General features: G+C 39.1%; 1 protein-coding gene across 1 annotated transcript in view; it reads left to right on the top strand.

Moving 5' to 3' along the window:
• Positions 1–20,198, top strand: part of LOC148773438 (teneurin-1-like) — an 85,106-nt gene extending 64,908 nt beyond the window's left edge. Inside the window, exons 2-3 of the mRNA XM_088834300.1 lie at positions 17,965–18,225; positions 20,032–20,198. Of these exons, the coding sequence (XP_088690426.1) occupies positions 17,965–18,225; positions 20,032–20,198 (428 nt within the window). The remainder of the gene's footprint in view (positions 1–17,964; positions 18,226–20,031) is intronic.
• The last annotated feature ends 5,767 nt before the right edge of the window (positions 20,199–25,965 follow it).

Genomic DNA, 25,965 nt, shown 5'->3' with positions numbered 1-25,965 from the left:
TAAAAAAACTCAGATAGTTTGATATTTATCCATGTTTTTGCATATATCAATGGTTTATTCCTTTTTATGGCTCAATAGAAGCTCCAATACTTTGGCCAGTTAATGTGAAGAGCTGACTCATTGAAAAGACCGTGATGCTGGGAGAGATTGAAGGTAAAGGGAGAAGGGGGTGGCAGAGGATGAGATGGCTAAATAGCATCACCAACTCAATGGACAAAATTTGAACAAACTCCAGCTGCTCCAGCTGATAGTGGAGGACAGAGGAACCTGGCATGCTACAGTCCATGGGGTTGAAAAGATTAAGACATGACTTAGCAACTGAAGAACAACAGTAGTCCACTCTATGAAGTATGCAGTTATGCATCTGTTGATGGCTATTTGAGCTATTTCTAACTTTTGACTATTACGAATAAAAATGCTGTGAGCATTTGTGTACATGTCTTTGTATGAATACGTGATTTCATGTCTATTGGGTAAATAGTTATCTAAAAGTATGTATAACATTATAAGACATGGGGGTTTCCCTAGTGGCTCAACTGGTCAAGAATCAGCCTGCAATGTGGGAGACCTGGATTTGATCCCTGGGTTGGGAAGATCCCCTGGAGAAGGGAACTGCTACCCATTCCAGTATTCTGGCCTGGAGAATTCCATGGACAGTCCATGGGGTCGCAAAGAGTCAGACACGATTGAGTGACTTTCACTTCACTTCACACCTAAGAATACTTAATCAGTTCAGTTAGTCACTCAGTCGTGTTCGACTCTTTGCAACCCCATGAATCACAGCACGCCAGGCCTTCCTGTCGATCACCAACTCCCGGAGTTCACTCAAACTCATGTCCATCGAGTTGGTGATGCCATCCAGCCATCTCATTCTCTGTCGTCACCTTCTCCTCCCGCCCCCAATCCCTCCCAGCATCAGAGTCTTTTCCAGTGAGTCAACTCGTCGCATGAGGTGGCCAAAGTATTGGAGTTTCAATTTAGCATCAGTTCTTCCAATGAACACCCAGGACTGATCTCCTTTAGAATGGACTGGTTGGATCTCCTTGCAGTCCAAGGGACTCTCAAGAGTCTTCTCCAGCACCACAGTTCAAAAGCATCAATTCTTCGGCAATCAGCTTTCTTCACAGTCCAACTCTCACATCCATACATGACCACTGGAAAAACCATAGCCTTGACTAGACGGACCTTGGTTGGCAAAGTAATGTCTCTGCTTTTTAATATACTATCTAAGTTGGTCATAACTTTCCTTCCAAGGAGTAAGCGTCTTTTAATTTCATGGCTGCAGTCAGCATCTGCAGTGATTTTGGAGCCCCACAAAATAAAGTCTGACACTGTTTCCACTGTTTCCCCATCTATTTCCCATGAAGTGATGGGACTAGATGCCACGATCTTTGTTTTCTGAATGTTGAGCTTCAAGCCAACCTTTTCACTCTCCTCTTTCACTTTCATCAAGAGGCCTTTGAGTTCCTCTTCACTTTCTGCCATAAGGGTGGTGTCATCTGCATATCTGAGGTTATTGCTATTTCTCCCGGCAATCTTGATTCCAGCTTGTGCTTCTTCCAGCCCAGCATTCCTCATGATGTACTCTGCATATAAGTTAAATAAGCAGGGATGACAATATACAACCTTGACCTACTCCTTTTCCTATTTGGAACCAGTCTGTTGTTCCATGTCCAGTTCTAACTGTTGCTTCCTGACCTGCAAACAAGTTTCTCAAGAGGCAGGTCAGGTGGTCTGGTATTCCCATCTATTTCAGAATTTTCCATTTTATTGTGATCCACACAGTCAAAGGCTTTGGCATAGTCAATGAAGCAGAAATAGATGTTTTTCTGGAACTCTCTTGCTTTCTCCATGATCCAGCGGATATTGGCAATTTGATCTCTGGTTGCTCTGCCTTTTCTAAAACCTGCCTGAAGCAACAGTTAGAACTGGACATGGAACAACAGACTGGTTCCAAATAGGAAAAGGAGTATGTCAAGTTTGTATATCGTCACCCTGCTTATTTAACTTATATGCAGAGTACATCATGAGGAACGCTGGGCTGGAAGAAGCACAAGCTGGAATCAAGTTTGCCGGGAGAAATATCAATAACCTCAGATATGCAGATGACACCACCCTTATGGCAGAAAGTGAAGAGGAACTAAAGAGCTTCTTGATGAAAGTGAAAGAGGAGAGTGAAAAGGTTGGCTTGAAGCTCAACATTCAGAAAACAAAGATCATGGCATCCGGTCCCATCACTTCATGGGAAATAGATGGGGAAACAGTGGAAAAAGTGTCAGACTTTATTTTGTGGGGCTCCAAAATCACTGCAGATGCTGACTGCAGCCATGAAATTAAAAGACGCTTACTCCTTGGAAGGAAAGTTATGACCAACCTAGATAGTATATTAAAAAGCAAAGACATTACTTTGCCAACCAAGGTCCGTCTAGTCAAGGCTATGGTTTTTCCAGTGGTCATGTATGGATGTGAGAGTTGGACTGTGAAGAAAGCTGATTGCCGAAGAATTGATGCTTTTGAACTGTGGTGCTGGAGAAGACTCTTGAGAGTCCCTTGGACTGCAAGGAGATCCAACCAGTCCATTCTAAAGGAGATCAGTCCTGGGTGTTCATTGGAAGGACTGATGCTAAAGCTGAAACTCCAATACTTTGGCCACCTCATGCGACGAGTTGACTCACTGGAAAAGACTCTGATGCTGGGAGGGATTGGGGGCAGGAGGAGAAGGTGACGACAGAGAATGAGATGGCTGGATGGCATCACCGACTTGATGGACTTGAGTTTGAGTGAACTGGGGGAGTTGGTGATGGACAGGGAGGCCTGGCGTGCTGTGATTCATGGGGTTGCAGAGTCAGACACGACTGAGCGACTAACTGAACTGAACTGAATGAGAATTCTAAAAGCTCTTTCCACAACTTTTGCCCATTTGGACAACTACTTCTCTCTTTGAAAACAAACAAAAAAAAAACATCTCTCAGTTCATGAAAACAGTCTCTCAGAGGAGCCACCTGCACACTCCAGTATACTCTATAAACTTGTCAAGGTGGTCATTTGTATATGGTATGTAGGATGGAACTGATGGGTAAGAGCAGAAGTTTTGACTCAAGTCAACTGAAAGATCATCTTCTATCAGTGCTTTGTGACTGGTTTGATCAAAGACTTCCCAGATCTACACCCTAGTGTGTATTTTGAAGAATTTTAATAGGAATTCATTTTCCAATTCTTAATCCAAAAATAATAGTGAGGACAACTTTCTTTGTGAGACTATTTCAATCGGAAAGCAATACAGAGAACTTGTTCCCCATTAGTTTAACACTGCTATAAATTGTTTTTTTTTCTTTTACTAAATCCTTGGCATGTGGGTTGCTATCCTCTTTTTGCCAAATTTCTAGAGCACTGATTATTTGAAATTCACAGCTTGTATACCAAAATAGCAATTTTTAAATTTGCAGTGGTCAGCCTTGTTTTATGTTGAACAAAACCAATTTGTATGTGTCAGAATTTTATTAAACAATTTAACCTTTTCAAGACTGCTTTTATATTAACTACTGACTTTAAATTTTTTGTTATTTTTTAATCACTCCTTGTCTAGAGTTGTTCTAAGGCCTGAAGGGATGGCAATACTACCTTTTATTTATATGGCCCTTCATAGACCATGGGCTTCCCTTGTGGCTCAGCTGGTAAACCATCTGCCTGCAATGTGGGAGATCTGGGTTCGATCCCTGGGTTGGGAAAATCCCTGGGAGAAGGGAAAGGCTACCCACTCCAGTATTCTGGCCTAGAGAATTCCATGAACTGTATGGTCCATGGGATTGCAAAGAGTTGGACACAGCTGAATGACTTTCACTCATAGATCATACAACACTTTGCAGAAGTTATCTCATTTGATTTTGGGAGATTCTAAAAATTTAGGAAACACTAGGGTCAGGAGGTCTAATTCAGCAGGTAATACAGAAAATATGCATACAGAGAAAGAATATAAAAGTCATGTAGTAAAGATTAGAACTGCTGTAAGGAAGGGTATAAGGTTATTGTCAGGAGGGAGAAAGTTGGAGAATAGTTTGTGAAGGTACTGACCCAGGATAGATATTAGAAATTAAACTGGTGAAAAATCACAGGGACATATTCTAGGTGGTTGACACAAGATGTCCAAAGATACTGAGGCAAAAATAAATAGGTCATCTTTGAAAGATGGTGATAAGAATCCCTTAATGGAGCAGAATGCCATTTACTCAGTAGTTCTTTGTGGACAGTGACTCTAGTGCACAGTTCTCTCTTGATTTCTTCACAAATTGTCACAAAATAAATGCTTACAGATTAGAGTAGAATGTTACAGAGGTCACAATGTTTGCCTTTAAGAGTATAAGCAGCAAGGGAAAAACAACAAATAACACACAAGGTGATTCCTGTAAGCATAACAGCTGATCTTTCAATAGAAACTCTTCAGGCCAGAAGGGAATGGCAGGACATACTTAAAGTGATGAAAGAAAAAAACCTACAGCCTAGATTACTGTACCCAGCAAGGATCTCATTCAAATATGAAAGAGAAATCAAAAGCTTTACAGACAAGCAAAAGCTGAGAGAATTCAGCACCACCAAACCAGCTCTCCAACAAATGTTAAAGGATCTTCTCTAGACAGGAAACACAGAAAGGGTGTATAAACTCGAACCCAAAACAAGAAAGTAAATGGCAACGGGATCATACTTATCAATAACTACCTTAAATGTAAATGGGTTGAATGCCCCAACCAAAAGACAAAGACTGGCTGAATGGATACAAAACAAGACCCCTATATATGTTGTCTACAAGAGACCCACCTCAAAACGAGGGACACATACAGACTGAAAGTGAAGGGCTGGAAAAAGGTATTCCATGTAAATAGAGACTTAAAGAAAGCAGGAGTAGCAATACTCATATCAAATAAAATAGACTTTTAAACAAAGGCTGTGAAAAGAGACAAAGAAGGACACTACATAATGATCAAAGGATCAATCCAAGAAGAAGATATGACAATTATAAATATATATGCACCCAATATAGTAGTGCCACAATATATAAGGCAAATGCTAACAAGTATGAAAGGGGAAATTAACAAAAACACAATAATAGTGGGAGATTTTAATACGTGACTCACACCTATGTATAGATCAACTAAATAGAAAATTAACAAGGAAACACAAACTTTAAATGATACAATAGACCAGTTAGACCTAATAGATCTCTATAGGACATTGCACCCCAAAACAATGAATTTCACCTTTTTCTCAAGTGCACAGGGAACCTTTTCCAGGATAGATCACATCCTGGGCCATAAATCTAACCTTGGTAAATTCAAAAAAATTGAAATCATTCCAAGCATCTTTTCTGACCACAATGCAGTAAAATTAGATGTCGATTAGAGGAGAAAAACTATTAAAAATACCAACATATGGAGGCTGAACAACATACTGCTGAATAAGCAACAAATCACAGAAGATATCAAAAAAGAAATCAAAATATGCATAGAAATGAATGAAAATGAAAACACAACAAGCCAAAACCTATGGGACACTGTAAAAGCAGTGCTGGGGGAAGGTTCATAGCAATACAGGCTTACCTCACGAAATAAGAAAAAAGTCAACTAAATAACCTAACCCTACACCTAAAGCATGGAGAAGGCAATGGCAAGCCACTCCAGTACTCTTGCCTAGAAAATCCCATGGACAGAGGAGCCTGGTGGGCTACAGTCCATGGGGTCGCTACTAGTCGGACATGACTGAGCGACTTCACTTTCAATTTTCACTTTCACGCATTGGAGAAGGAAATGGCAACCCACTCCAGTGTTCTTGCCTGGAGAATCCCAGGGATGGCGGAGCCTGGTGGGCTGCCGTCTATGGCGTCACACAGAGTCGGACCCGACTGAAGTGACCTAGCAGCAGCAGCAGCAGCAGCACACCTAAAGTAACTAGAAAAGGAAAACATGAAGAACCTCAGTGTTAGTCAAAGGAAAGAAATCTTAAAAATTAGGGCAGAAATAAATGCAAAAGAAACAAAAGAGACCATAGCAAAAATCAACAAAGCCAAAAGCTGGTTCTTTGAGAAGATAAATAAAATTGACAGTCCATTAGCCAGATTCAAAATCAAATCAACAAAATTAGAAAATATGGAGAGATCACAACAGACAACACAGAAATACAAAGGATCATGAGAGATTACTATCAGCAATTATATGCCAGTAAAATGGACAACTTGGAAGAAATGGACAAATTCTTAGAAAAGTACAACTTTCCAAAACTGAACCAGGAAGAAATAGAAAATCTTAACAGGCCCATCAGAAGCACAGAAATTGAAACTGTAATCAGAAATCTTCCAGCTAACAAAAGCCCAGGACCGGACAGCTTCACAGCTGAATTCTACCAAAAATTTAGAGAAGAGCTAACACCTATCCTACTCAAACTCTTCCAGAAAATTGCTGAGGAAGGTAAACTTCCAAACTCATTCTATGAGGCCACCATCACCCTAATACCAAAACCTGACAAAGGTGCCACAAAAAAGAAAACTACAAGCCAGTATCACTGATGAACATAGAGGCAAAAGTCCTTAACAAAATTCTAGCAATCAGAATCCAACAACACATTAAAAAGATCAGACATCATGACCAAGTGGGCTTTATCCCAGGGATGCAATTCTTCAATATCTGCAAATCAATCAATGTAATACACCACATTAACAAATTGAAAGATAGAAACCATATGATTATCTCAATAGATGCAGAGAAAGCCTTTGACAAAATTCAACATCCATTTATGATAAAAACCTTCCAGAAAGCAGGAATAGAAGGAATATACCTCAACATAATAAAAGCTATATATGACAAACCCCCAGCAAACATTATCCTCAATGGTGACAAATGGAAACCATTTCCCCTAAAGTGAGGAACAAGACAAGGGTGCCTACTCTCACCACTACCGTTCAACATAGTTTTGGCCACAGCAATCACAGAAGAGGGAGAAATAAAAGGAATCCAAATTGGAAAAGAAGAAGTAAAACTCTCACTGTTTGCAGATGACGTGATCCTCTACATGCTGCTGCTAAGTCACTTCAGTCGTGTCCGACTCTGTGTGACCCCATAGATGGAAGCCCACCAGGCTCCCCCGTCCCTGGGATTCTCCAGGCAAGAACACTGGAGTGGGTTGCCATTTCCTTCTCCAATGTGTGAAAGTGAAAAGTGAAAGTGAAGTCGCTCAGTTGTGTCCGACCCTTAGCGACCCCACGGACTGCAGCCTACCAGGCTCCTCCATCCATGGGATTTTCTTGGCAATAGTACTGGAGTGGCTTGCCATTGCCTTTTCCGGATCCTCTACATAGAAAGCCCTAAAGACTCCAGAAGAAAATTACTAGAGCTAATTAATGAATATAGTAAAGTTGCAGGATATAAAATCAACACACAGAAATCCCTTGCATTCTTATACACTAACAATGAGAAAACAGAAAGAAATTAAGGAAAAAATTCCATTCACGATTGCAACGTAAAGAATAAAATATTTAGGAATATATCTACCTAAAGAAACAAAAGACCTATATATAGAAAACTATAAAACACTGGTGAAAGAAATCAGAGAGGACACTAATAGATGGAGAAATATACCATGTTCATGGATCGGAAGAATCAATATAGTGAAAATGAGTATACTACCTAAAGCAATCTGTAGATTCAATGCAATTCCTATCAAGCTACCCACGGTATTTTTCAAAGAACTAGAACAAATGACTTCACAGTTTCTATGGAAATACAAAAAACTTTGAATAGCCAAAGCAATCTTGAGTAAGAAGAATGGAACTGGAGGAATCAACCTGCCTGACTTCAGGCTCTACTACAAAGCCATAGTCATCAAGACAGTATGGTACTGGCACAAAGACAGAAATATAGATCAATGGAACAAAATAGAAAGCCCAGAGATAAATCCACACACCTATGGACACCTTATCTTTGACAAAAGAGGCAAGAATATTCCATGGAGAAAAGACAATCTCTTTAACAAGTGGTGCTGGGAAAACTGGTCAACCACTTGTAGAAGAATGAAACTAGAACACTTTCTAACACCATACACAAAAATAAATTCAAAATGGATTAAAGATCTAAACGTAAGACCAGAAACTATAAAACTCCTAGAGGAGAACATAGGGAAAACAGTCTCTGACATAAATCACAGCAGGATCCTCCATGACCCACCTCCCAGAATATTGGAAATAAAAGCAAAAATAAACAAATGGGATCCAATTAAAATTAAAAGCTTCTGCAACAACAAAGGAAACTACAAGCAAGGGGACAAAACAGTCTTCAGAATGGGAGAAAATACTAGCAAACAAAGCAACGAACAAAGAATTAATCTCAAAAATATACAAGCAACTCCTGCAGCTCAATTCCAGAAATAAAAGACCCAGTAAAAAAAAAATGGGCCAAAGAACTAAACAGACATTTCTCCAAAGAAGACATAAGATGGCTAACAAACACATGAAAAGATGCTCAACATCACTCTTTATCAGAGAAATGCAAATCAAAACCACAATGAGATACCATTTCACGCCAGTAAGAATGGCTGCTATCCAAAAGTCTACAAGCAATAAATGCTGGAGAGGGTGTGGAGAAAAGGGAACCCTCTGACACTGTTGGTGGGAATGCAAACTAGTACAACCACTATGGAGAACAGTGTGGAGAGTCCTTAAAAAACTGGAAATAGAACTGCCATACGACCCAGCAATCCCAGTGCTGGGCATACACACCGAGGAAACCAGAATTGAAAGACACTCATGCACCCCAATGTTCATTGCAGCACTGTTTACAATAGCCAGGACATGGAAGCAACTTAAATGTCCATTAGCAGAAGAATGGATAAGAAAGTTGTGATACATATACAGAATGGAATATTACTCAGCCATTGAAAAGAATACATTTGAATCAGTTCTAATGAAGTGGATGAAACTGGAGCCAATTACACAGAGTGAAGTAAACCAGAAAGGAAAACACCAATACATTATACTAAAGCAGATATATGGAATTTAGAAAGATGGTAACAATAACCCTGTATGCGAGACAGCAAAAGAGACTCAGTTGTATAGAACAGTCTTTGGTACTCTGTGGGAGAGGGCAAGGGTGGGATGATTTGGGAGAATGGCATTGAAACGTGTATATTATCATATGTGAAATGAAGCGCCAGTCCAGGCTCGATGTATGATACAGGGTGCTCGGAGCTGGTGCACTCGGATGACCCAGAGGGATGCGATGGGGAGGGAAGTGGGAAGGGGGTTCAGGATGGGGAATACATGTATACCCGTGGCAGCTCCATGTCAATGTATGGCAAAACCAATACAATATTGTAAAGTAATTAGCCTCCAATTAAAATAAATTTAAAAAAAGAGTATGTGTTTGAAGTATTTGTAAGTGTTTTAACCAGTCGTTTAACTCTTAGCTCACTGTTCTCACTTCTTTAGATGGTATTGTGCTGCAGATTAATGCAGTTTAATACACACACACACATGCATACATACAAAGTACACACAATAAACAAACAGCTTCACATCCTTAGTGAACATAATGAAAATACAAAAGTATACATGGAAGACCACAATGGTCAATAAGGATTCAGGCTCCAAAGTGATATGAATAGACAGAAAATTGGACCAGCATAGGTAAGAAATGAGAAATTTTTAGAGCCATTGAGCACCATGCATTTTCAGTGTTCAGTAGCCCTGAAAATTTCTCATTTAGGCCAGGAAGTCTCTGTCTCATGTGAAATGTGGAAATAAAGGGAACCTGCCCAGGTTCTCATTGATCTAAACTTCCATTGAAGTCCAGGATCTCCCACTATCTTTTCTAGTCCCTGAATCTTTTTCTAGACTCTTGTCATGAAGGCTGTAAAACATGCCTCATCTTTTTTGTTGTGGTAACTAAATTAGCTTCAGGTAAAATTCTCACATTTTCTGTGAGTACAGTCTAAGCTGGACCCTGCACTAAGATGAATATTTGTTCAGGGAAGTAAACAGAAATTGTTTATTCCCACATCATATTTCCTTCCTTCTTAGGTTGCTGGAGGATCTTTTCATGTCTGTCTAAATAAGATTGAAGTCCCTTTTGATTTCTTACAAGTTCATACCTCACATCCTCATCTTCCTACCTCATCTCCAAGAATTATGTCATAATTCTGCCCTTCTCTGGTTTGAGCCATGTTTATACATTCACAACTTACTATACTTTGGAGTGCATCCTTTCTAACATTAACATGGTCTTTTAACTGTGTTCTGGGATGGCTCCAGTGAGCCAATATCGGTCACAAAGCATGAATGTTCATACTTTAGGCTTTTAATTCTGCCCAGGTTTTTTGCCTTTTTTTTTTCACTACACTGACAAGATGGAGAAATCTTGAAAATTAAATAAGGCAAAATTGGTAGGTCCTGAGTACCGAGATAATGAGTGCATTTGGAGCTGTGAGGTGGGGAGACTAGGCTTCAGGAAGCTTAGTTATTTAAGTCCTCTGATATCGACAGGCTCCAGACTTGCTTGTGGGACCATTCCATCTATTACTCCTGTGCCCTAGAAAAGGCTGATGTGGCCTGAGCAGAAAAATAAAGGTCAGGTCTGGGTGGTGTACCTTCATTACTCTGTTGTCATTTGGACCTTTAAAAAGGCTCTCTGTGAAACTTGCCAAAGGACATGAAATGGTCCTGTTAACTCACTCTGTTCAGGGCCTAGTGTAGTACTGTGGATTTGATAAAGCTTTTTCACAAAGTAAGTGAAGATGTTAAATTAGGCTAATTTTCGAAGACTAAGAGATATCAGAGAAGTCTATTTTGTTTTGTTTTCTTGACTTGAAATTGAGTGGGTGTTCAGCAGAACTGTGTTTAAGTAAACTTATATGAACTGATTTGTTTGACAATTTGATATCATTTTCCTTTCAAAGTCCCGAGACTGAGAAATATAAATGGTACCCAGTTGTGAAAATTATTTGCCTGCTGTCTGGTGTTGCTCCTTTCTACCTTCTTCTCTCCCTCCCCATCTCTCTTCCTCCCTTCCTTCTGCCTTCCTTCCTTCTTCCCTCTCTCCCTCTTTTTTTTTCTATCCTTCCTTCCCTTCTTCCCATTTCTTGCTGAAGACTGTAATAACTCATTGAAATTTTCCCTAGAGCCAGTAATGAATTATTAAGTGGCTGTGTAGTATTTTTTAATTGTGTAAATTTTTATTCACTGTGCCATAGAGTGGTGATGGGTTAGTCGCTAAATCGTGTTCAACTCTTATGACCCCCATGGACTGTAGCCTGCCAAGCTCCTTTGTCCATGGGATTTCCAATGCATTGCCATAGAATAATTTTTGTAATAGCCGCGTTCATAAACTGATGATTTCATGTTTCATGAGGAACTATTTACTAGATTGATTTTTTACATGATATAGTTTATGTACTCTGTTTATCAATAATCTTACAATTCACAATGGATACCTAGGCTGTATCAATACTTTAACATAGTAAGACTTGTAATCATGACAAGATCTTACTTAGCTAATGTGACTGATTATCCTTCACAGTAGAAATATGAATAGCACCTTGACCAATAAAACCACTAATACTTTTCCCATTTGAAAATATTAACCATTTGACATTTTGCACTAACAGACTTAAGTTATAGTTAACAGAATTTTATTACAAGAGAGTTTACCTAGAGATTTATTTCTAGTTGGACCTGAACATTTTGCAAATGAGGAAACTGAGGCCCCAAGATATTGCTGCTAAGTTGCTTCAGTCGTGTGCAACCCCATAGATGGCAGCCCACCAGGCTCCTCCATCCTTGGGATTCTCCAGGCAAGAATACTGGAGTGGGTTGCCATTTCCTTCACCAATGCATGAAAGTGAAAAGTGAAAGTGAAGTCACTCAGTCATGTCTGACTCTTAGCGACCCCATGGACTGCAGCCCACCAGGCTCTGCCATCCATGGGATTTTCCAGGCAAGTGACTTAACTAAAAATCACATGGCTAATTAATAACACCTGTCTTTGCATATAGTCCATAAGGCTTGTTATGAATTACAGTAATTAAGGATAATAATTTTATGACCTCTCTCTCTTTTTTATTTTGGAAGTAGAGTAAATTCTTTGGAAGTTATATTCCAAATCACTCAGGTTATGGCTAAGATTTATCATGCTTTTTGACTTCCAATGATTTATTTGGAGTGTGATGTCCTAAAGCTCCATTTTTAGAGGAAGTGTGGATAGGTAGAATTGAAAGAAAAATAAAGACTTGAGTTTATCAGAAACTCAGAAATGGCATTTCTAGAAAAATGCTGATATAAATAACTATTACTTTCTCTTTCAAGTTTTGATAAATGGCTTCTTCAGGCTGAACACCTGAAGATCAATCCCTAGATTTATAAAGAATATATAGTAGTTCATTTTATTCAGTACATTATTGAATTTTTTAAAAATTATTAACTCATTAGCATTAATAGAGGCCTATAGTGACCAACCTAGATAGCATATTAAAAAGCAGAGACATTACTTTGCCAACCAAGGTCCATCTAGTCAAGGCTATGGTTTTTCCAGTGGTCGTGTAAGGATGTGAGAGTTGGACTGTGAAGAAAGCTGATCGCTGAAGAATTGATGTTTTTGAACTGCGGTGTTGGAGAAGACTCTTGCAAGTCCCTTGGACTGCAAGGAGATCCAACCAGTCCATCCTAAAGGAGATCAGTCCTGGGTGTTCATTGGAAAGACTGATGCTGAAGCTCCAATACTTTGGCCACCTCATGTGAAGAGTTGACTCACTGGAAAAGACTCTGATGTTGGGAGGGATTGGGGGCAGGAGAAGAAGGGGATGACAGAGAATGAGATGGCTGGATGGCATCACCGACTCGATGGACATGAGTTTGAGTGAACTCCGGGAGTTGGTGATAGACAAGGAGGCCTGGTGTGCTGCGATTCATGGGGTCGCAAAGAGTTGGACACAACTGAGCGACTGAAATGAACTGAACTGATAGTGATTCTTCATGCCAGATCCACTCAACTTAGTCTCATGATTCCCAACTACAGAATGTTCCCTTAGGTGCTGAAAGCTCATCAGTGATCAGTTTCATCTTTAGTTTCCCCTCTAAAACTAACTTTCAACTTATGCTCCTTACGAAGAACATGCTGCCAAGAAGACCAATGACAAATCATGAGTCACTTAGCCTTGAGTGCCTCTTAGCTTATAAATAAGCAAAACAGCATTTTGAATACCTTTTTGTTCATCATTACATGTATTTTCTACCACTCTGAGGAAAAAAGCTGAGCCTCCTTCTGGCTCAGAGACCCTTGGCTCCACTTGTGAAAACTAAGGGGTTCTTCAGTCTCTTAACTCTCTTTCTATCTTATGGGCTTATCGTTGTTGTTGTTTAGTCCCTATGTCATGTCCAACTCTTTTGCAACTGCATGGACTACAGCCGACTAGCCTTCTCTGTCCATTGGATTTTCCAGGCAAGGGTACTGAAGTGAGTTACCATTTCCTCCTCCAAGGAATCTTTCCGACCCAGGGATTGAACCCATGTCTCCTGCTTGGCAGGTGGATTCTTTACCACTGAGCCACCTCGGAAGCCCATCTTATGGAGTACAGTGCACTGAAAACAACAATAAGTATAGAGGTATAATTGAAGTACAATAAACTACACAAACGTAAAGTGTACAATATGATAAACTTTGGTATGCATGCTGCTGCTGCTGCTGCTAATTTGCTTCAGTCACATCTGACTCTGTGCGACCCCATAGACGGCAGCCCACCAGGCTCCCCTGTCCCTGGGATTCTCCAGGCAAGAACACTGGAGCATACACATGTGTAAATATTGCCACAGTCAAGATGGCAGATGTTTAGATATCCCAAAGTTATCCTTGTGCCCCTCTTTTCTCTATTTCTCCCTTACTTTCTTCCCCTAGACATAACCACTGATCGGCTTTCTATCACTGCAGGTAGGTTTGCATTTATAGAATTTTATTTAAATGGAAACATGCAGTGTACATACCTTCTGTTGGTCTTTTTTTTTCACTCACCATAATTATTTTGAGGTCCATGCATCTTATTATATATCAAATGTTCTTTTTTTTGACTGAGTAGTATTCCACAGTATGCACATACCACAGATGATTCATCCTATTAGCTATTCATGGACACTTGGGTTGTTTCTAATTCTTAGCTGTTACTAAGTAAAGTATCTGAACAACCTCATATAGATATTTGTGTGGACAATAATTTTTATTTCTTTGTGATAAATGTCCCAAAGTACCTTGTTCTCCTGTTAAATTTAGCTTTACCTCTTTAGGAAGCTGCCAGATTATTTTCCAAAATGATTGTACCATTTGACTTTCTTACCAGCAGTGTATGTAGTTGCTCCACAGCTGATGTGGTCAGAACTTTTTAACCATTCTGGTAAGTGTGTAGTGGTATCTCATTATAGTTTTAGTTTGCACTTTCCTAATGACTAATGATGTTGAGCATCTTTTCATTTGTTTGTTCCTTCCTTTATCTTTTTCTATGAAGTATCTCTTTGAATCTCTTGCCCATTTTAAAAACTGATTTCAACTCTTTATTAATCTGCTCAGATTTGTCTCCTACAAGGCTGCAAAATAGTTTTTCCTTTCAATCAGAATTAAATACATGTTCATGAGGCCTACATACATCATTCATTTGGGATCATCTTTGTCTGTTTACTCCTGATGTTGTTTCTCATGTTGCTAGTCTATCCATTTACATCTTAGACATTCTAAGATTGTACTTACATTTCTCTTGTGGTTAGCATTTTGGTAAGAATAGATCTATACTAAATCCAATTGAACTTTATCTTCTCTTGGGAAAAAGTAGTATTTTAGGTAACAAGGTTATATGTGCAAGGCTAAAAACATCCACTTATGGTACCTTGTAAGTGCTTTTATAGAAAGTACATCCTATGGGAATTTTGAATATCACCAAGACATTTGTATTTTTAAGGAAATAATTTACAATGGTAACATTGATTTCAAGAAAGGGAAGTGAGGCTGTTCAATGAATATCACTTACTGTAAAGAAGTGAAACTTTTCCTTTTCTTTCTTTACTTATTTATTTAACTTTTTTCTTTATCATCAGAAAACAAGCAACTGATAGCTTACTTGGATTGTTACTTTTGAAAGTTACATATTGATAAGGAAGTATACTTTTATCTGACTGTGTTTAGGGAATGTGGTGTTTAGTCTTTGCAGTCAAATCATTGTTCCAATAGAAATCTTACATAATTTTTTATCATATGATACCACATTTCCTTAGATGGGAACAAATCCATGTTCAAGTTTCTTTTTGAATGGGGGGGGAAATCACTTTAACAAAGAGGGATTCTGCTTACATCCATCAGTGGTTATTTTAAAAGAACTTTTCTATTATTTTATTATTTGAAGTGACAAATTAGCTGTCTATTTTTATTTGCTCATCCTTTTCCAATGAATGTCTTTAATATGACTCAGATGTGTATATTAAAATCTTTGGAAAGTCACATCTCATATATCATTGTATGAGTGAAAATAAATGCAGTTTTGTGCTTTTAAAAGTAAATTCCCTAATTAGTGCCCTGAATCCATGCAAACAGATGGGAGGGGGGCACTTCAGAGTAATTCAGTTCAATAACTTTCTTGCTGGTGTCCAAATAGAATTTGAGTTCTTGCAAAATCTTTGGTAATGCCACAGTAAGATTGCTCTCTGACTTCTCCCATTTTCCTAGCTCCCACTGATTTCTAAGAAAACTGTAGGGGAGAAGTTTTCAAAGTATGGTCCCTGGACAAATAGCATAAGCCTTTACTTGCAAACTTGTGAGAAATGTAGATTCTTTAGCTCTACCTCAGGGCAGCTGAATGAGACATTGAAACAGGGTGGGGGATGGCTGGCACAGCAACCTATGTCATGACAAACCTTCCAGGTGATTCTGAAGCATGCAGAAGTTTGGGAACCAGTAGTCTAGGGGAAGGAAGGAAGTTGTGAATGCAGGCCTAGATTAACTTCCTTTCCTATAGCTCCAAGCTGACAGTTTCATGACAAGGTTTCTGCAGCAACAACTACACAGGATTGGATAGCTTTGTGAAATTAAGAGGCATGAATACTAACTGATCACAATTTTCTAGATCACTAAGATTTATATTGGGAAATATGGATTTTTACTTTTAGCCTTATGTTGAGGAAAAGCCAAGTTTCATATGGTTTTGTGTGTGATGTGGAAACCATGCCTATTTTTTAAAACATCACTCCTTTGGAATTTAGAAAATTTTGGTAGAAAAACAGAATTACTCTTAAAGACATTCATCACAAAAATCATAAGCAACATCCTCAACAGTGATGAATAACCCTGAAAAAATTTATAATTTACTTTCCCTAATACAATATAGTAGCTTTATTTGCCTGCAACATGTTTCACAGAACACCGTGCTGGGCACCTAATGGCTATTGAATAAGCATTAAGATTTGATTTGTTAAACCCTTGTTTGACAATTACATGTCACACACAAAAAATAGCCATTTAAAAACCCTGTTTGTATTCTGTACTCGTCTTTCTAGAAGAGTCAGTTTAAATTGGTCTAAATATGGTCAGTCTAAATTCTAGCACTTTCTGTGTTCAAAGAATTGAATTCATTTTAGGGTTTGCATTTTATTGATACGTGCTAAGGATTAGATGCACTCAGTTAAGCTTCTTCCTGGCCAAATGACATACCCTGTCTCTGATGTCAGTCTGAGAAAATCCCATATAGTGTACAACATCCCCGGATTACCTTATCTAAGTATTACATGGACATTTCAGATGATATGTCTTGGCATGTGGTCATTTTTCATTAACTTATTAAGGTCTGTTAAAGCATCTTTCCCCGTTTTTGACACTTTGCCATAATTGAATGCAAAATTGACTATAAAACTGAATGAATGCCTGATATCCACGCAGTAAGTTGATGGCGCTTCCTTGGTGTTGCTGCTGCTGCTGCTAAGTTACTTCAGTCGTGTCCGACTCTGTGCGACCCCATAGACGGCAGCCCACCAGGCTCCCCTGTCCCTGGGATTCTCCAGGCAGGAACACTGGAGTTAGCAGACATCAGTTGCAGATGTTCTAGGAAAAACGGCTCTGTTGCTACCTGACATTCGCTATGGACAGTGCTGTCTATCCTCTGGACTTTATTTTCCTCAACTGTGGACAGAGGGGATTCATTATATCATCTCTAAGATCCTAAATATTTTATGATTCTAAGGCTTAGGGGAAGTTTGGTGGTGGGGCGGCGGTGTCGGGGGGATCCAAGCCTCAAAGCACTGCTGAGGTATAATGTACAATTGAAAGATTTTATGTATTTCTTGAAAGAATGAATGAAACAGAATAACTAGAATAAAGTCAGCCTCAATATTCTTTGGAGACAATGGGAAATAGTGATATTAAGTACTCATAATTTTAGAGTTTAGACTAATGTGTTTGGGAAAAATACTTTTGAAAAGTATATTTAATCTTAGTGCTTTTTCCTCACAGTTTTCACATTGAATTATGTATTCTTAACTCTAAGGTATATGAAATACTTAGAAAAGGCAATAATTTTAATATTTTAAGCATAGGAGTGCTCTGACGATCATATATATTCTTCCTAGAAGAGAAATATCTTTTAAAGGACATCTCTCTACACTTTATACTCCCCGATACTCACTTATTTCATTACATTTGTGTAATCTAAAATTGTAGCTATAAAGCTATTTTGGGCATGCTTTTTCCAGAACCTTGTAAGAATCAACAGGAGCATAATTTTAAGCTACAGAAACACAAAATAAGAACAGAATCCTAGCTACCATAAATAAAATGGCCAGAATTCTAACTTTGCAAAGACATAAATACTAGCAATGGAGGAGGGGAACATAAGGACAAAAAAAGTAGAATTTGACCAGGTATTTCTGTTTCCTTCTAAATTTTTCCTCTGAACTTTGTTTCTTCTCAGAGATGGAATTCTGTGAGACTCCTCACACTCTGTGCTCTGGCTACCAGACAGACATGCACAGTGTTTCCCGGCATGGCTACCAACTAGAGATGGGATCTGATGTGGACACAGAGACAGAAGGCGCTGCCTCCCCTGACCATGCACTGAGAATGTGGATCCGGGGGATGAAATCAGAGCATAGTTCCTGTTTGTCCAGCCGGGCCAACTCCGCATTGTCCTTGACTGACACTGACCATGAAAGGAAGTCTGATGGAGAGAACGGTAATATAACCATCTATATTAATAGTTTATGGAAAACCCAGAGAGAATGCAGGTTTTAGCCTTTGATTTGTTTTTCCTTCCTTATATCTGCCTATCTTTCATTTCCTATACCAAATGAAAATGCAGGGTCCCATGGACAAGGCATGTACCTAAGTATCAGGCAAATAGACATATTCATTTACAATAATAAATAAAGTACTTTTTATTTCTGGTGGTTCCCCCAAGGGAAATCAATCTTATATCATCAGCAATATTGTGCATATCTTATTCATTACTCACCTTTTATTTTCATCTTTATTTTCCAGTAAAATACTAGTGATATTTATTTTAGAAGTACTCATTTCATATATTTTGACTTTGTATCAATATATGAACAATGAGGCGAACAGCTGTATAGCCAAGCCTATTCTGTATGTGTTTTCTATTTTGATTCAGATTAACCTGTCAAGTGTACAGACAAAGGAAAAGTAACCAGATTAAGCTGAAATGATTTAAAAAAAAAACAAAGTGAATTAGCATCAGCCAGACAATAAGTAACAAGGGCAGCATCATTAAATTATTATTATGTATTATTTTCTTACAACTTTTAGAAATGGAAAAGTTTTTGTCACTTTGATTTGTTGGGAAGAGGTTAATTTGTTTTGTTTCCTGCTTTTCTATCCCTACGAAAGAATAAAGTCCTTTCACAGAAATCACGTTGATGCTTATTAAACACATTAATCTACTCTTCTCATCATTCAGTTTGTCTACATTTCATAGGTCCCAGCACTGGGGACCTGGTCTGTCAGCAGTGGCTAATTAGTATTTTCTCAGGTACCAGAGAGGTAGCCAGCAGCCCTGTACCTGCAGTTCTTTCTGTTCTGTCCTCCTCTGCCTCCCTCAGCCCAGAGGGTACATTGGCTACAAAGATATAATCAGGAATGACATTTGTCCACTAGTTAGAATATCATTTCCTAAATGAGAGGCCATTACACTTTGTAATTTCACCAAATATCCTTGAGGGTCTGGATTTTTTAGGTTTATTTTCATGTATGTATATATGCAATGCTGAGTTTGACCAAGAGTATAGAGGAGGTAAAGTGTGGAAGTGAGAAGGGAACATACTTGAGCTCTGTCATGCATATTCATGTAAGTGAAGGAGCAGTAGCATGGATGTTTGAAACCCTGCTCTGGTCCCTACAGTTTTCTGGGCTTTAACTGTCAAACCAGAAAAATAACAACCAAATTTATGTGAAATCAGGTAATTGAGAGGCTCCTCTATTTCCAAGACTTCTTGTTCTCCCTTATCTCACTCCCCACGCACATGCATAAGTCCACAGTCATGTCTGACTTTGTACAACCCCATGGACTGTAGCCCACCAGTCTTCTCTGTCCATGGAATTTTCCAGACAAGAATACTGGAGTGGGTTGCCATTTCCTACTCCAGGGGATCTTCCCAACCCAGGGATAGAACCCACATCTCCTGCATTGGCAGGCAGATTCTTTACCACTGAGCCACCTAGGAAGCCCTCATGCCTCACAAAAGGAAGAGTTCCCCCTAGGCTCAACCGTTCTTCTACTCCTGCAAGACCCTAGGTCTGGGGTTTCTTCTGGGGTGATGAAACTACTCTGGAATTAGATAGTGGTAATAATTCCACAACTCTGAAAATACTAAAAGCCACTTTAAGAGTGTGAACATTATGGTATGTGAATCGTATTTTGATTGAATCTGTTATTTAAAAAATACTACTGGACGAAGAGTAAAGATTGAAAAATCCCAGATGAGTTGGACAAGGATTAATTAGTAAAAAATATTTGCTATTACAGGTTTTAAATTCTCTCCTGTTTGCTGTGACATGGAGCCTCAAGCTGGGTCTACTCAAGGCAAGTGTTTCCAAATATTTGATGACAAATTGTTTTTAACCTCACCCCATTCTGACAACCAGCCTGCACAGTTCAACCCTGCCCATCTGATAAACAACATGCAGGCCTGATTCATTAACCTGTCAAAGATTAGTTTATTGATAGCTTGTTGGTTTGTTTTCCTCTGGAAGAATTCATGGGTGTGTGTTGATGGTAACAGTGAGGAGGTGAGGGAGGAGCTGAGGACAAAGACAACATTTAAGGTCAAATAGAGAATTTGCATGACTCCAGCCATTGATTTAGTATACTATGCTAAACCTCAGGTTTCTGTGCTTGCAGTTTTGTCTAATTTTGATGATTAAATTTGACCCCTTGTATAGAGGACAGATGGCAAGCCACTCCAGTATTCTTGCCTAGAAAATCCCATGGATGGAGGAGCCTGGTAGGTTTTAGTCCGTGGGGTTGCTAAGGGTCGGACACAACTGAGCGACTTCACTTTCACTTTTCACTTTCACACATTGGAGAAGGAAATGGCAACCCACTCCAGTGTTCTTGCCTGGAGAATCCCAGGGACTGGGGAGCCTGGTGGGCTTCCATCTATGGGGTCACACAGAGTCGGACACAACTGAAGTGACTTAGTAGTAGTATAGTTCAGATACTGTCATAACTTTACAATGCCACCTAGCAAATGGCCTTGGGCTTTTCCTTCCAATGCTCTGGCTTGGCTTAAGAATCACACTACACCCCTGTCTCTATCAAATAACACCTTCAAATGAAGGAGATGCCATTCATTCTTTTCTGTAGATGTGTTGTCATTCTTCAGTGAGGGGACACTGGTATCCTTTTACTTTTGTCTTCATTGTGCTCACTGGCTTTGCCCCTTTGCAGAGGGATACTTAAAACAATAGTTATAAATGATTTTGATGAAAATCAAGTACTTTGTGAGATGGGGAACCCTCATATCTGACCACAGGGCAATGACTCAAAATTTGTTAGCAACTGGGGGAAATGTATCAGGGGGAAGATGTATTAGAACCAGTTTTATCAAAATGCACATTATCCTCCCCCACCATGAGAACTGCTTACTGTGATGACCACTATATGTACTGTGTTCATGGGCCATATCCCTTGGAGGTTTTAGGAACTTTCGGGAATGTTTGGGGCTGTGCAGCTTCATTTTGCCTTCCGTCTAATCAGCCATCTACCTTGGTCATGTAACAGTATTTACTGAGACCGAGTTGGAAGACTCAGGAGTAAAGGATATGTGTCCTGTCTTTTTCTTCATAGGTTTGTTTCCCTTTGGTTTATTTCAGGAATTGGATAGGGTACCACAAAATTGGGCAGGACTGCCAAGGTAAAAAGTGATCCAGTCTGCTAAAAACAAGTTTAAATGCCAGCCTCTTTTGGCCCAATGTACACCTCCAGAGAGGATTTCAATAGAGCATAGTGATAAACAGTTTGTACTGTGAAGCCAGACTTAGATTTAAGTCCCAGCTTAGATTTAAATCCCAGCTGTGTGATGTTGGGAAAGTTGTATAATGTTTCTGTACCTGAATTTCATCATCTGTAAAACCGGGAGGATATTACTATCTACCTCTAAGATTTTGTGATCATTGAATAAATGAATGTATATAAAGGATAGCACTTGTATCATATAAGTTAGTCAGAATGTTCATTATTCTTATTGATCAGTACTTCACAATTTCCAAATACACTTTTAATATCTTTATCTCATTTCATCCTCATGACCCATCTATAGAATGATTCTATTGTTTCAGCATTTTACATAGGAGGAAGCATTAAAACAGCAATTTAGAAATAAGTTAGCTAAATACAATTGATTGTTTTCCAAATAGCCAGACTTTTTAGCTCCTTTGAATCATGTATGAATATAAGACATGAACAACTTTACTCAGATAGTGTTCTGTAAGTTTTACTCTGCTCCTGCTAGCAATTTTTAGTAAGGAGTATACAATTTGGAATCTTATTTATGACTTAGTGTAAGATTTTACCAATTTAGATTCCATAAATTTTCAATCAGTGATAACCAGGCCTGGCCTGCCTTCAGCATTTCCATAGATTCTTACAGAGGAGGTTTGAGTTGAGATGAGAGTGTAAATGGTTTTTCTAAAAGCATGTTAATTTGAAAAAACAAGTTATTTTCAATGAATTGAACTTAATGTTTGTGTGCAAATATTGATATTTATTTCTCATTGATCTCATGCATTCATGAAAGCAGGCCTAGCAGGGAATCTATTCCAGTAATTTGAGTTTGTATATACTATGTTTGAAAAGAGTAAAATAGTTTAAACTTTTTAGGATTTATATACTTCACAACCTAAGACTCCATGCCACTCCATCAATGTGCTTCAGTTAGTGTCAATGACATTTTATTTTGTTTCTGTCTTCCTTTATATTCTGATTTTTAGATTATTGGTGATGCAATGATATAATATCATGGGGTTTATTTAGGATGATTTAAGCTTCACTCCTATAAATTTGGGAGAGAAGTGAAAGTAGGGGAATTTGTTAATTTGAGTAGGTTTTTCAACTGGGAAAGATTTGAGATGTGATTTCAAAGACACTTTGAATTCTATTCATCCTAGGCTATTATGACTTACATTTTCTACTTATATTTCTGAAATTATGTCTGTAAGGACTTATTTCTTTCATTTAATTAATTGGTCAAGCCTTTCAAAATATTTATATTTTTTTCTCACTTTTGTAAACTCTGTTTGGTTACCCTTAATTGAATTGAAGTTTCTGATATGCTTTAAGCCATGAAAAATTAAAATAAATAACCTTTACTTTCCGAATGAAACCAACTGAGAGGTCTGAAGTACAGGGAAGGGAGAGCAGCAGGTAACAGAAGAAAATGTGGGTTTCTTGGTTTTCAGAGGACAGTCAGAACACGAATGCACTTTATTTCCATTTCCTCAAAAACATCCTCAAAAACACACCCTTTGTTGTGTGTTGATGCTTAATCATCTGTTAGGAAAATGGCAGATTTACTCAAATTAGCTTCATCCTGAGGCCCATAAGCAGGAAACTTTGATATCAGTCATAATGCTTTGTTCATTTTACCCCTTTTCTACTCCTATTTCACGTTACTACCAGTGTAGTTATTCATTGCAGGCTCATACTTGAGTTGTTTATCTTCTGTCTTCAAAATGGTTTTTAATAAGTACTACTCGGGAAGCTACCTGAAGACAGAGCCTGGTTTATTCACCGTTTTTTCTTCAGTACTTAGCCACTGAATCTCGAGAACGATAGGTACTAAAAAATGAAGAATATACTTTACTCTTTGGGCTTTCCTGGTAGGTCAGTCAGTAAAGAATCCACCGGCAGTGCAGGAAACTGGCTATAGTATGTAGGAGATGCAGGTTTGATCCCTAAATTGGGAATTTCCCTAGGGAGAAGGACATGGCAACCCACTCCAGAATTTTTGCCTGGGAAATCCCATGGACAGAGGAGCCTGGCAGGCTACAGTCCATGGGGTTGCAAGAGTTGGACACGACAGCAACTAAACCACCACCACCACCATGCTTTACTCTCAGGGAAAAGTTAAAACTGAGAGATAATATATTTTGTAATTCTTCTCTAAACAGAAATGTTGCATGCATGTTCAGTTGCTCAGTTGTGTCCAACTCTTTGTGACCCCATGAACTGTACCCCGCAAGGCTCTTCTGTCCATAGGAATCTCCAGGCAAGAATACTGGAGTGGGTAGCCATTCCCTTCCCCAGGAGATTTTCCTAACCCGGGGATCAAACCCACATTCCTTGCATCTCCTACATTGGCAGGCGGATTCTTTACCAACTATGCCACCTGGGAAGCCCTTAATAGAAACGCTGCTGCTGCTGCTGCTGCTTAAGTCACTTCAGTCGTGTCCGACTCTGTGTGACCCCATAGATGGAAGCCCACCAGGCTCCCCTGTCCCTGGGATTCTCCAGGCAAGAACACTGGAGTGGGTTGCCATTTCCTTCTCCAATGTGTGAAAGTGAAATCGCTCAGTCGTGTCCGACCCTTAGCGACGCCATGGACTGCAGCCTACCAGGCTCCTCCGTCCATGGGATTTTCTAGGCAAGAGTACTGGAGTGGCTTGCCATTGCCTTCTCCGAATAGAAACGCTACAGTGGGTCAAACCTCTTGTCATCTAACACACGACTCTACCTCTGACAGGCGATACAGTGGGCTTTTCTTAGAAGAACTCAGCAGGCCTACTTGAGCATTAACGTCAGTGGTTAGAGTGTTCCTCAATAATGATATTTGACTCTATGTTAAGTTGGAGAAAAAAACTACATTAGCAGCTAAATTTGAGTAATCAATTTCCAGGAATATGTTTTTCACATGTGGCCTAAATGAAACATTTGGATTAGAAAATGTGAAAGTGTTATCAAGGTGCTAAATAGAAGGAAATAGTTAAAGAAAGGCATTTTTAACCTTTAATGAACTATGTCACAAAGAAATTACTATGGCTATACTCTTGTTGTTAATGATATTTCTGTATAAGCAGTATTTACTGAGCAACTACTCTTTGCCAGGCTTTGTATTGGAGACTGCTGTGCTGGGCCTAGTCACTCAGTCGTGTCTGACTCTTTGTGACTCCATGGACTGCAGCCCTCCAGGCTCCTCTGTCCATGGGGATTCTCCAGGCAAGAATACTGGAGTGGATTGCCATGCCCTCCTCCAGGGGATCTTCCCAACCCAGGGATCAAACCCAAGCCTCCCTCATTGCAGGCGGATTCTTTACCAACTGAGCCACAAGGGAAGTCCATATTGGAGACTGGGGATATATAAAAGATGACCACTACACAATTTTCACTCTCTCTAGAATTACAGTCTAGAGGACAAGAATGATGCCCTGTGAATTAGAATTGTTTATTATTCCTTAGTGTTGTTATTGCAGGTAACAGAAACCAACTGAGCTAACTTAAACCTAAAAAAGAAATTTATAAAAAGGGGCATGTGAATGCTTCATGGAACCAGGACAAAAGAAGGAACTAGATTAGAAGAATTGCCTCTTGCTTCTGAATCCATTTCCTTCAGTCCTGTCTCTGTAGATTTACTTTCTCTAAATCTCCATCCACAAGGCAAGCATAAAACCTCATACAGTTCCCCAGTTTATATTTCTTATGTTCAGGAAAGAAGTTGAGATTAACTGGATATTTTTCAGTGCCCTTTCTAAATTCCAGTGAGACAGAATACTTTTTCCAGCTTGAGTCAGATGTGTACCACTGGTCCCATCAGCTACAACCAAGGAGTAAAGTAAGCAATACACATGTTGCTTTTGGGGAACCCACCCACTGGATTCTTGGAGCAGTTTGCAATGCAGGTATTCAGAGTCAAGTGGGCATATATACCCAAAGAAGTCCGCTGGAGACAATAAAGGCTAACTGTAATACAGTTTAGTACCATAATAAAAAATATGTGCAGCTTGCTATGAGGACACAAGGGATGTGAAATCATTTATCAAAGTAAAAATTATTATATTAGTGCAATCTAAACATTGTTCTGATGGTGAGTGATTAAGAAAATGGATTGTGGTGTAAGATAGTCCTACGTTTGTGCCCTGGTTCTGCATCTTAACTCCTGTGTGTCCTTGAACAGGTAACTAAAGCTTTCCAGGTCTCAGTTTGCTTGTCCGTCAAATGGAAACATTACCTATTTCTGTTTTTGTGTTTGAGGATTAAATGAGAAAATGAATATATAGCACCTTACAGTTCGCCTGTTATATATTAAATGCTCAATACATCTTAGTTGTGGTTATCTGTTGCTGCTGCTAAGTCGCTTCAGTCGTGTCCAACTCTGTGCAACCCCATAGACAGCAGTCCACCAGGCTCCCCCGTCCCTGGGATTCTCCAGGCAAGAACACTGGCGTAGGTTTTCATTTCCTTCTC

Source organism: Moschus berezovskii, chromosome X (assembly GCF_049115385.1).
Source record: "Moschus berezovskii isolate FMDL1 chromosome X, NW_MosBer_1.0, whole genome shotgun sequence".
NCBI lineage: Eukaryota > Metazoa > Chordata > Mammalia > Artiodactyla > Moschidae > Moschus > Moschus berezovskii.
The sequence above is the reverse complement of the archived record's forward strand: the minus strand, read 5'-3'. Positions and strand labels throughout refer to the sequence as shown.